Source organism: Herpailurus yagouaroundi, unplaced genomic scaffold (assembly GCF_014898765.1).
Source record: "Herpailurus yagouaroundi ecotype Mexico unplaced genomic scaffold, PumYag 569, whole genome shotgun sequence".
Classification (NCBI taxonomy): domain Eukaryota; kingdom Metazoa; phylum Chordata; class Mammalia; order Carnivora; family Felidae; genus Herpailurus; species Herpailurus yagouaroundi.
Genome location: NW_024412786.1, coordinates 7,254,130 through 7,266,231, shown reverse-complemented (window position 1 = coordinate 7,266,231; position 12,102 = coordinate 7,254,130). Strand labels below are relative to the sequence as shown.

General features: G+C 66.1%; 1 protein-coding gene across 1 annotated transcript in view; it reads right to left on the bottom strand.

Moving 5' to 3' along the window:
• Window positions 1-8,005: 8,005 nt before the first annotated feature.
• The window catches only part of LOC121023721 (uncharacterized), a 7,258-nt gene continuing 3,161 nt past the window's right edge, over window positions 8,006-12,102 (bottom strand). Inside the window, exon 2 of the mRNA XM_040465782.1 lies at window positions 8,006-8,758. Within this exon, the coding sequence (XP_040321716.1) occupies window positions 8,130-8,758 (629 nt within the window). The 3' untranslated portion in view covers window positions 8,006-8,129. The remainder of the gene's footprint in view (window positions 8,759-12,102) is intronic.

Below are 12,102 nucleotides of genomic sequence, written 5' to 3'. Positions count from 1 at the left end.
CCTCGGCGCGGCGGGGCCCGGCGTCCGGCCAGTTCCGACTCGCCCCCCGGGGGCGCCGGCCCAGCCGCCCGCGCTCTCCATTGGGCCTCCAGCGCCGGCTGACGGGGCTTGAACCCGCCGAGGGCGTCTCGTTCCTAGCGAGGCGGGGTCTTCGGCTGCCCCCGCGCGGCCTGCTGTGCCCGGGGCTGCGTCCCTGGCAGGGTTCCGCGCACCTGGCGCCCTAACACACCTGCTGGCCCTAGGGCCCTCGGAGCGAGAGGGCAGGCAGCTCCACTCTTTCCCCCGAAGGGGCACCTTCAGAGCCGGCCCTCTAGCCCCTGCCCAGCCCTGCTCAGCGGGTGGGAGACCGGAGGCCCTCCGAGGCTATGCCCACCATGTCATGGACCAGGTGCCCAGCACCTCTCAGGCTTTGGCCAGGCCACTCTGGGCTTGGGCCACACAAGGTCCCGCTGTCCAGACCGGCTGGGGGCCGTTCCTCTGGCTGGGGTCCTGGACGGGGCGCGGGAGCCTCCTCCACTGGGGTGGGCCTGGCCCTGCCTCGCCGGGGCCCTTGACTGTGTACATTGGTTCTCTGAACCAGCTTTATCCCCCCCTATCACACAGGGAACCCCCAGGTGGGAGGTGGGAGGTGGGGCCGCCGGTGGGCAGCAGGTGCCCAGGCAGCCCTGCTCTAGCTGGAGTACCTGTCCCACTGTCCCGGAAGGCTAGCACTCCTCACTGTGCCCAGTACATATTGTTGGCTGCGGAGAAACGACAGCCCTAAGAGTGCCTGGGCAGGCGAGCCAGAGGGCCCCTCCTGGAGGCGTTGGGGAGGAGGCCTGCCAGGGCCCAAACCCCTTCTCCCCGACCCGCCGTGCCTTGGTACGGCCCCAGGTTCTCCCAGGTGGCTCTCGTCCCAGCTGGGTCAGGCCATGGGAGACCATTACTTTCTGCTGCCTTCCCTTTGGTGCAGCCTGTCTGGGGGCTGGGAGCCCAGGAAATGCCTCCAGACCAGTCCACGAGATAAGAGCAGCCCTGGGCTGGGGGTGGGGAGGGTCAGGCACCTGCAGGAGGATCCGGCAGAGGCCTGAGCTGTCAGCCCCTGTCCCCGGTGAGCCCGGAAGCCCAGCGAGAGAATTAAGGCTGACCCAACCGCGACCAGACTCCCCCCGCCCCCCGCCCCTCTGCCACAGGGTCAGGTGGGCTCCAGGACACCCCAGGGATGGGATGCTGTGATAACGTGCCGATGTGTCCCGGAGGAGGTATCCTGGGGCCCGGGTCGCAGGGAGGCCAAGTTTGAAGTGAGGGCATGAGACGAACAGGAGAGGGCATCGGCGCGGGGTGAGGGACAGGGTGAGGTGCTGGGCTCTTGAAAGACGGACCAAAGGCGGTGACTCACGGTTAGTTTTTATTCTGTTCTGTATATTGTATCCCAACATTCCCACAGGCGCAGATGCTGCAATTTTTTACCTTCAGGAAAATAAAAAAAAAAAAAAGCTGCTGAAGTTTTCTGAAGCTCTGTGGACCGCTTATACGGGGTCATCACCTGGCCTGGGGCTCAAAGGAGGCAGGGCCTTGCCCAGCCCTGGTGCCCTGGTCACACTGGCTTCCCCAGTGCCACAGCGGGTAGTGAGCACAAAATGTGGAGCCAGGTGGATTCGTCTTGGATTTCCCGAGAGGTCCAGATGCCCTGGCTCCAGCTGTCCTGGAGGGCCGGCTGGGAAGTAGCCCACCCAACCCCCGGATTCAGCCTCCAGGTGGTCTCCCTTCCCCCAGGAAGGAAGGCATCCCGCGCCCAGCCCCGCTCTGGACACTCAGGGGGCCTGAGCTCTCCTCCCTAGCGGGAACTGCCGGGTGCTATGAATAGCTGTCTGCCCTCGGCCCCCTAAGGGCAGGGGACCTAGTAGGTGCTTAGTAAATGAGCAGGAGTAAATGACCCAGTCCTCCCCACGCACTGTCCTGGGCTGGGGTGGGCTTAGAGGGCCATTCCCACTGCCTTCGGTGCCAGCTGAGTTCAGACAGTTGGGTCCCAGCACCCCACCCCCCTGTCTCCGTGACAAGACTGACAGCATGTGACGTCGAGTCCTGCCTCCGAGCACTGGGAGTGGCAGTCCCACACAACTCACATCACGCGGTGCGGCAACAGTGGCCACCCTTCGCTCGCGCCAAGGGCCGTCCTGATGGCTTTACGCATCCCCTTGGTGGGGCCTCACCTGTTGTGGGAATGGAACTCTAGCGGGAGCACCATGGGGCGGGAGCGGAGTCGGGCTGCCCCTCCTCCAGCTGCCGGCCTTCCTCTTTGCTTTCCCTCTGGGCTTCCCGGCCTTCCTTGTATTCTCCAAAGGCCATGGGGACATCTCCCCTCTTGGCTCTGTTAGGGCAGGGAGGTGACCTCCTCTGAGTATGTGACTCTGAATTTGGTCAAGGAGGGTACCCATTGGCTCACTGACCTGCCAGTCCCAAGAGCGGGGCTGGGGCCCTTCCCCCGAGCCAGGGACAGACCTGGGGGAGGACAGCTGGGGGCCCGGAAGTCTGAGAGAAGGCCCAGTCCTCCACCCCGAGGGGCCCCCAAGCTTGCAAACATCTGCCTGAGTACAATAACCAAGCTCCACTTTTGTAATTAAAAGTGTATCCGAAGGAGAAAAGAAAACAAAAGGAACAGACCGGGGGGTGGGGGGGGGGGGTGGCCCCTGGGGAACGGCAAGGACAGGCTCCCGGGACGCTCCAGCACCCCTAAATCCTGCACGCGTGGCAGTGGGGGAGCCCGTGTGCAGGGTGAGGGGGTCGTAAGCACCGGGCCCCCCGCTGGCATCTCCAGTGCGCATCTCTGTCCTTCTTACCCGGCCCAGCCCTGTTCGCTTCTTCCTCCTCCAAACGAACAGAGCAAGGACCACGTCCCCAGCCCCTCTGCAGCTGGTGGGGGGGGGGGGGGCACGCCACCAGTTTGGGCCACAGACAGGAGCAGAAATGGCCTACGCGGCCTCCAGGCCGAGGCCCGTCCAGACCAACCTAGCTCTTCTGCCCTCTGCCACCCCCCCTGCCACCGCTCTGCCAGCCAGATTGGGGGGCGGCGGGGGGGGGGGACTGCAGCCCTGAATGACCCAGGGAGCAGAGCCACCACCCCCACAGCACCCTCTGCACACCGACCTGACCGAGATAGGAGTGAAAAATAAAGGTTTATCGTGTTTTAAGCCGGTAGGGGCTGGCGGGGGGGGGGGGGGGGGGGGGGGGCTGTTAGAGCAGCCAGCCCTCCCCAGCTGGAGTCACCTGTGTGGCACCGGCCTGTTTGAGGTGTCATTTTTCTGGAAGAGGAGACAGGCCCGGGCAGATTGAAGGACTTACTTGGTCCCGCTCTAGTGGTTACGGCAGTTAACCCACTAACCCAAGACCTCATGGGGCTATTTCTCCCCACGGCGCCCGCCGTGGTCGGCCCAGGGAGCGGGCCCCTTTTGCAGCTGAGGAAACTGAGGCTCGGAGGGAGCCACTCTCGCACGCGCGAGCGGCAGAGCTGGGCGGGCCGGGGAGCGCCGTCTTTGGCCACATGCTGCCGCCTGCTGGCTGACTCCCCGCCCGCCCGCGTCCCCGAGCTCCCTCCTCCTGGGGAGCCACACGGACCTGTTTCTGGAAGCCCAGGAGGGCCCGCCCCCAGTGTGCTCCCCAGGCCCCTGCGAGGGGTGTGTGAGTGTGTGAGAAGAAAACTTCTCCCGGACAGGCGGCGGCGTGAGGGGCGCGGAGGGATGGTACAAATAACAGCACCAGATTCCAGGAGCCTGCCCTGCACCCAGGCTCGGCCCCTGGCCTCCTTTAATCCTTCCAAGAACCTGGACAGGGAGGCATTTTGCTGCCTGTTTTTGCAAGGGAGGAACCAGACGCCCAGAGAGGTTAAGCAACCTACTCAGAGCTCTGTGGCCACAGACGCGCGCCTTTCTCCAGCCCGGAGCCCCTCCCGGGACTTCTATGAGGGGCTGGCGAGCACGAAAGCAGGAGAGGAAAGAAAGCAAGAACCCCCTGACTGCCCCCCCCCGGCCCCCCCCCCCCCCCCCAAGCCTAGAGCCGGAGCTGGGCATCTGGGCTGGGGGAGGCGGGCTGTGGCCCTGTCCTGGGGGGACTGAGCCTCCCCCGTGTGCCTCCCACCAGGGAGGTGAGCCAGCTCTTGCCTGGCTCAGACGGGGCCCACCGGGGCAAAGCCCCACGGCCCCGTCCGGCCCCGCCCCCCTGCCCACAGCCCCGGGAAGGGCCAGACCTTTGGCCCCAAGCCACTTCACCCAGCAGTGGCCCTGAACCGGCCTGGCCAGACCCCTCGGGGAGGACGCTGCCCCTCGCAGCCTCACCTTCTCCTCCACAAGATGAGGCCTGGAGGCCCCGAGGAGTATGGAGAGTTACAGATTAACTAGCCAGCCTCCAGCGACAGGCAGCCAGCCCAGCTCGGAGCTGGGGCTGGCGGGGAGGGGGGTTTCCTAGCACACTTGGCCCGGGGCCCAGCGCCGGCACAGCCAGAACCTTCCTCCCCGCACCGACTTCCCGCGCTCTGCCGGCCCCGCCCCCAGCCCCCCCAGGACGGGCTGTTCTCGGGGCGGCTGCCAGGCACGTCCTCCACAGGTGCCGGCCTCCCTCCGGTGACGCGTCCACATGCCGCACAACGCGAATCCAAAGCTCGGATTACAGGGGCTGCCTTGTGCTCCGGCCCCGGCTGGGCGGCTGGGCCGGGGGTCCTCGCTCCCCGGGAATTAGCAGGAGGGGCTGGGCGGGCCGTGGGGGGAGGTGTGGAGGAAGCCGGGAGCAGCCCTGGACGTGAGGGCTCCCTTGCCCCATCCGCACGGCCGGCCAGGCGGGCCAGGCACTGCTTCCTCTCCGAGTGCCGAGCAGAAGGCCACCCCAGCCCAGCTGGCCCACTACTGCTCCGGGCTCCGCACTGGCCATCCCGGGAGGCCCTGGAACACTGCTTATCCTAGCCCCCCACAGACCTCTGCGGGGCTGGGGAGGGCTCCCAGGGTCGGGGGCAGGCAAGGAGGAGGGTCTGCGGCTGGCCCTGAGCCCCACCAGGCCTCCCGCCTGGAAAGAGCAGGAAAAACGAATCTGGGTGAGCAGATGCCCCGTCCTGGGTCTCGTTCCGCCGAGCCCCCGGCTTCCTGTCCGGTCTTCTTGAGCTAGAGGGGACCCCTAGGAGTCAGAATCTTCTGTCCAGAGGGTTCACCAGGGCCGCCAGCTCCCACCCTGCTTCCAGCACACCCACGCGGCGCTCAGAGAAGCCCGAAAGCCGCGGAGGAGACGTGAGGGCCCCAGCCCTGCCCCCCGGCCCCGCAGAGGAGCGAGCCCACCCGGGCCCCGGGGCCACGGAGCACGTACTGGGCCAGGCAGCGTGTAAGCTCCCTGCTCCCATGACACCCTGAGCAGGCTCCCAGAGCAAGTCGGGCCCCCCAAGGCCAGGGGAGGGGGAGGCCCTCAGCATCTCATCTGTGCAGTCTTTTACTACATTTCCTAACCCCCGGCACCCAGCTGGGTCTCAAAGGTGAGCGGTGGGAGGTCAGGACAGAGGCCGGGAGCCCCGCAGGCCGCACGGAGTAGGGGCTCCGCAGAATGGGTGCCCGTCCCCTCCCTCCCTCGAGGGCCGGGACACAGTTTGGAAAGCTGCTGAGGTGCCAGAGGTGACAGCTCCCGAGACCCGGGGCTGCGGGCCGCCCGCCCTGAGGCCCAAAGCTGGGCGTTTGCTGCCCCCTGGTGTCCGCAGATGGCACTGCAGGCAGGAGCCCGCCCCCCGGGCCCGCCCACCTGCCCGCGCACTGGCGACTGGGAAGGAGAGCCCAGGTGGACCCCAGTGCAGCCCTGGGGGGGGGGGGGGGTGGGGGGGGGCCGTATTCATCCCTCACCTGGTGGGGAATCTGGGCAAGGGCCTGGCTCCCTGGGCCCATAAGTCTCCTCGAGTCTAAATGGGGGGGTCGGCCTAACGTGGCCCGCCAGGGCCGTGCAGGGGGGAAGCCTCGTTTTCAAAAAGTACCCCATCACCCCTAGATGTTTGGGCGGGATGGGGGGGGGGCTGTCACTCACACATCACTGGGAAATAACACATGGCCTTCTCCTTTCTCCCTACACATGGGTAGGGGGGCAGGGAGCCAGGGGGCCAAGGAGCAGGGAGAGGAAGGGGAGGGTCAGCCAGGCTAAAGACGCAACGTTGAGAGCTGGCCATTCCCTCTGGTGCCCCTCAGCCCCCTCTCCGTGCCCCCCACCCTCAGCTCCTCCTCTTCCTGCCCCCCCCATCTCCTCCGCCCCCATCACCCCTTCACCCTCTGCCTCCTCTCCCTCCACCAGTGCTGCTGATCGAAGCCCCAGGCAGTGCAGGGCTCTGTGGCCGGCCCGGGCCCCCACCGGTTAGGCCTGTCCCTGCCTCGGGGCCTGCCGGCTGCCTGTGGACGCTGTCACGAGTCCATCCACCTCTCACAACACCCACCAAACCAGTAACCCTAAGTGCGCCTCCGCGCTGGGAGCTGGGGCCCTGCCAGGGGAGCAGCATCCAAGAAAGCAGGCCTGCAGAGCGAGCGCCCCACAACGTCTGCTGGCCCCCCAGAGATGAGCCTGCGACTAAAGGGGACCCTGGGGGCTGCCAGGGAAGGCCTGGGCCTACCTCCAAGCTGCCCCCGCCAAGCCCTGAGCGTCCTCCACTACAGGGGCGGTCCGTGCCAGGATGGCGGGACGTGGGGTACAGCGGGAACCCCCAGCAGAGCCCCCCCCCAGGTTTGGGATGAGGAGGGGGATCCCGGCAAGGGTGGGGGTCCCAGGCGGGGACGGGGCCAATCCCAGGCCCTCGCCCGTCACGGCTGGTACCGAGAGTGAGCCCAGAACGAACCAGATTTCTGGAGAGGGCTTCAGGGGCCGGGTGTGCAGGGCCTGGAGTCCAGCCCAGGAGCCGGCCACCTTGAGAAGGCACCGAGGAGCCTTGGAGGCTTCCAGCTTAGGGTCCAGGGTCCTGAGGTTTAATGGAGGATGCAGGTGCCTCGAGCAGAGAGGATGGGAGGGGGGCTGAGGAATGGCTGAAGTCAGGCGGCTGGGAAACAATGGTGTCCCAGGCCAGGGCAGGGGCTGGGGACCCCGGAGGGATGAGGCCAGAGGGCACTGGGACCCTGGGATGTGGGGGCGTGACGAAGGGGGCAGCAGGCCTTTGCAGGCCTTTGCTGGGCAGATGGGGGGCGTGGCCACAGTCCACCTCCGGTTCCTGCTGGTGGCCACTTGGTGGCTCTTCCCTGTCTGGCCACTCTAATGCCGGCAGCATGCACGTGGCACAGGGGTTGGGGCAGGGGACAAGGTAGGGGCACTGCCTGGCTAAGCCACAAAGCTCTGGGCTTTGGAGTCAGGCACGGCAACTGCCTCTTACTGGAGCTGTGTGACCATGGACAAGTCGCTTAACCTCTCCGTGCCTCTGCTTTCTCCCCTGCAAGGCTCCTGAAGAGTCTCGGGGGCCGTGTCCACATGTGCCTGGCGCGGTGGCCAGCACCCTCCCCGTGGCCACTGTCTCCACACGCCTAGAGGGGTGGCCGAGCACAGCGCAACACCAGCGGCCCCCTCCAGCTGCCACTGTCACGTAAGCTGGACATTTGCTCTGAGTGCAGAGCCGTGGGCTGGTGGGGAGACTCAGACCCCGACACCCCCATCATGTGCCGTTCCCTAATAACCCGTAGGGCACGGTGGAATAGTGTTCACATGCTGGGCAGCGTGGACAGTGCCACCAAGCCCTCCAGAGCCCTGGGGGTCCGTGGGGCACAGGTCCCCGCGACTCTGCCCGGCGCTCAGCAATGTCCTCGGCCAGCCCCGGCTGGACGCTGGTGGGTACGCAGCTGCCGTCGGCACACCCTCTCTGTGCCAGGCAGCCCCGTGCGTTATCTCACCGAATCCGCCCAGACCATTTCACAGATGGGGAAACTCTGTCAAGAGGACGAGCCCCTTGTCAAGAGCTGGTGAGTCCCGGAGATGCCAGCCTGCTGGGGCTGACTGCAGGCCCCCACCCCCCCCCCCCCCAACCCCCGCCGGGCTCCATCCATCCTGAGCTCACTGGCTGCTGGGTCCTACAGATGAGGCCTCCCTGCTGAGCCCCTCCCCCAGATGCTCTGGATTCTGACTTGGGGCAAACAGTAGACCGAGTGGCCGCCTTGGGTTGGACATCAGCCACGGTAGCCTGGAAGCCCACTGTTGGCCGTGGGTCCTTGAACAGGCCCTCCTCCCCGAACGTCCAGTCGGGATCCAGACCGGGAGTGTTTCCCTGGGGCCTGGGGGGGGGAGGGGCAGGGGGCCTCCCCTCCAGGGGCTTCCAGGCTGGTGGGTGGAGCCAGAAATAGGTGAATAAACCAGGGCAGGGTCCACGGCCTGATGAAACCGGCTCCAGGGAGGATTCTCAGGGTGAGTCCCGTGGGGGGAAGGGGCTGAGATGCTGGGGTCTCACTCATCTGCAGTTTATCAAATGTGTGCAATACCCAGCTGTCACTGGAGCTGAGCAGGGGACCAGGGGCCCGGGGGCGGGAGGCGCCAGGGCCCCTAGAGTCCGGCCCAGCCAGGTTCCAGGGCTCCCAGAGCACGGAAGACAGGCTACTGTGTGTGGCCGTCCCCAGCACAGACAAAATAACCAGGCTCCCTAAGTGCCATCCAGGCAGGCGGAAGTGACCGCAGGACAGCCGGGGGGGGCTCTCTAGGGTAGGAGGCTGTGTGGGTTTGTGACTTCTCTTCTGACTCCCTGGAGGTCCTTCCTGCTTCCTCCTGGATGGCTTCTCCATGAAGTTGCCAGCGGGCAGAGGTTCTGGAAGACACTGGATGGTCAGAACATGGCATCGTTCCCTCCAGCCGGGGGACGAGGCAGCAGGACAGCGGAGGCCGTGCCGGGGGGACCTAAGAGGCAGGCGCACTCCGGGCCCCTCGGGCATGTGCCGGGGGGGGGGGGGGGTGGGCAAAGCACCGGGAGCACACGAACAGGAGCGTGTTCCTGCCACTTATTCTGCCTCAGTTTCCCCACCGCAGCCTGGTGAGCTGCCCTGAGACCTGCTCTCCTGGACGGTTCAGAGGCCTGCCTCTCCCTGATTCCAGGCTGCCTTTCTGCCCTCTCACACCCCCTCGGAGGCCCTTGCCAGGCCCCACCACAGCTCCTGGCCACTTCCGCTCCGGCCTCCCCTGGTTGGACACCCCTCCTTCGAAGCTGTTTTTCTTTTTTTTTTTTTTAATTTTTTTTTTCAACGTTTATTTATTTTTGGGACAGAGAGAGACAGAGCATGAACGGGGGAGGGGCAGAGAGAGAGGGAGACACAGAATCGGAAACAGGCTCCAGGCTCCGAGCCATCAGCCCAGAGCCTGACGCGGGGCTCGAACTCACGGACCGCGAGATCGTGACCTGGCTGAAGTCGGACGCTTAACTGACTGCGCCACCCAGGCGCCCCGAAGCTGTTTTTCTCCTGAGCACGGAGGTCAGGGCAAGGCGTCCCTCTGGGGGGCTGGAGGCAGGGTGCCCATGACCCTGTGTTCCCATCTCCATGCTGCTACCCCTACCCCAGTGCCTTCCCTCCTCCCTCTGGGCCAACTTCCAGCATGAGTCTGTCTGGCCTGCAGGGACCCATAAAGGGAGAGTGGCCAGCCATCCTGGTTTGTCTGGAACTCTCCGGGTTTTTCCCTGGAAAGCCCCATGTCCCAGAAGCGCCTCAGTCCCGGGCAAGCTGGCGCAGCGGGTGCCTCACGCCAAGCCTGAGTTTCCCCAGACAGGGTCCCCTGTTCCTCCTCTGCTCTGGCGGGAGGAAGGAGACATAACCTTCCCAGACTGTATCCCACCCGTCACGGGGGGACCCCAGGTCTCCAGTCTGCGAGCCTCCTGCCATGGGCACCTCCAGCATCCTCCACTGGCTGTCATGAGGGACCCCCGCCGCAGCATGAGGGACCCTGCGTCCCAGCACACAGCCAGGGGCAGAGCAGGGCTCAGTGCATGCAAGGTGTGAGCTCGTCCATCCCAGGCCTCTGCCCCCGAGCAAGCTACTCCCTCCTTCCCCTGACTCTGCGGTCCCTGCATCACTAGAGGCCCGTGGAGAAGCCCCCGGTAGCTGCCAGAACCTCCCCTCTAACCCAAGGCTCAGTCCCCTGAACCCACCCGCAGGGTGAGTCAAAACTGACCTGGCATTCAGCTCAAGAGACCCCGCTTTGGACACGGGCCAGCCCCTCCCAGACCCCAACCCCAGGAGCCTACTCACAGACTCCAGCTCTAGAACATTCCTTGGCACCTGCCAGCCCAGCCCCTCCTATGGCACCTGCAGAGGGACTTGGCCCTCTGAGACCCTTAACCAGGTGGCCTCTGGGATGGAGCTGACAAGCCGCGGCCAGGCCCCCGATGCCCACAGCCGGCCGGGGTGCCCCTTGTAAGGCTATGACTCCAAGAACAAGTCACCAAGTGGGAGTCGGCATCCGACACCCTCTCCCAGCTGGGAGGGGCCCCCTGAGCCCCCAGCACGGACGCCGCTGTGGGGGTCTGGGCGCCCTGCTGGTCGAGGCCCAAAGCTGCGCCTCGGTGGAGACCCCCCCACCCCGCCCCCTGGTCTTGGTCCTAAACTGGCCAAAACCCTGTGGGCATCCCCGAAGAGGTAATGTTTGAGGTGGGCCCTCGGGAAATAGAGTAAGAAACACTCAACCCACGAAGGGGCTCATCTGCCCAGGATGAAGCCCCCGTCAAAGCCCCGGCTCGGGCCACAGCCCCAGACCACACTCTCCTGCACCCGCACACTGACCCACGTCTCCGCCCACCTGAGCGCAGAGTTCCAGCACGTTCTCCCTTGAGAAACCCTCTCGGCTCCCGGGGCTCTCACTGCGGGGGCTCCCCCGGCCACGCCCGGTCCATCAGGACCGCCCCCCGGGGGTGAGCAGCTCCCCACCCCCCACCCCAAGTCCACGGCCCCCTCACCGTGTGCCTCCCCTGCCCAGCCCTCTGGAGCTCCCCAGGGACCCCCCCCCCCCTACCGAGAGCTGGCCTCACCCCTGCTCTCCAGAACCTACTCTTGCCCCACACACGCTGACTCGGGCTCTCAGTATACACCCCAAGCCTGGCTCACCCCTCTGCCTCTGTTCAGCCTGGCTGGCCCTGCCCGCCCCTGGCCCATCTTCGCTCACCCTTAAGACTCCTTGGAGGCATCACCTCCTCCAAGAAGCCCTCCTCCCTAACCCCAGCCCTGATTCCTCCAGTGGGCCTGGATCAGCCTCACCCTGCAGCCTGTTTCTGGGAGAGGCAGGTGGGTGGCTGGGTTGGCCCCGGGCCGGAGTGTGTCCCCGGGGGGGGGGGGGGGGGGGGGAGGGGCAGAGCGTTTGTTGGGTGGCTAAGGGAGGGGGGTTGGCTGCTCTGGAGAAGGACAACTGGGCCGGGGATTCCAGGGTTACGGGTGCTCCTCTCTCCTCGCCCAGCCCAGAGGGCAGTTTTCCCAGACTCCGGGACCAGGAAGCGCCCCGCCCACACTGAGCCAGCTCACGACAGATCGTCCGGCAGCCCCCGATCCCTTCGGCCCCGACCAGTTCCCAGCCTCCAAACGTCCTGCTAGAAGCAGGAGGAAGGGAGGGGTGAGTAACCAGCCCCTTCCTGCCCACCCCGCGTGCTGCTCGGTCCCCTCAGCCTCCCCGACCTGCCCTGGGGCAGAGTGGGGACTCCCACCCCACCCTCTCCTGTCTCTTTACCCACAATTCCTGCCTAGAGAATCCAGAAGGAGCCAGATGACGTCCCAAGCTCCTGGCCAGGTCTCTGGGGAGCAGCCACAGGCCCTGGGGTTTGGAGGGGGAGGTGAACCTCCTGGGGACAGTCCCATCCCCCACCCCCACCCCCACAGAGCACAGAACCACCTGAACTCCAATCCTCCTCCCAGGGCTGTTGAGTCGAAGACACCGTGTCCCCCTACTTCCCAGGCCAGCCTTTCTTAAGGAAAAGCCCTGCTGGTGCACCTGCCCCAGCTCGGGGCTCTCAGCACAACTCCTGAGCCTGACAGAGAACAGGGGACACCGTCCTCAGATACAAACACGCCCCCCCCCCCCCCCCTGGGCCGGGGGGGCCGGGGCCCTTCCCAAAACCCGGCCCCCGGTGGGTGGGGGGGGGGGGGGTGAGCCGCTCCGCTCGCTGCCCCGGGGCCCACT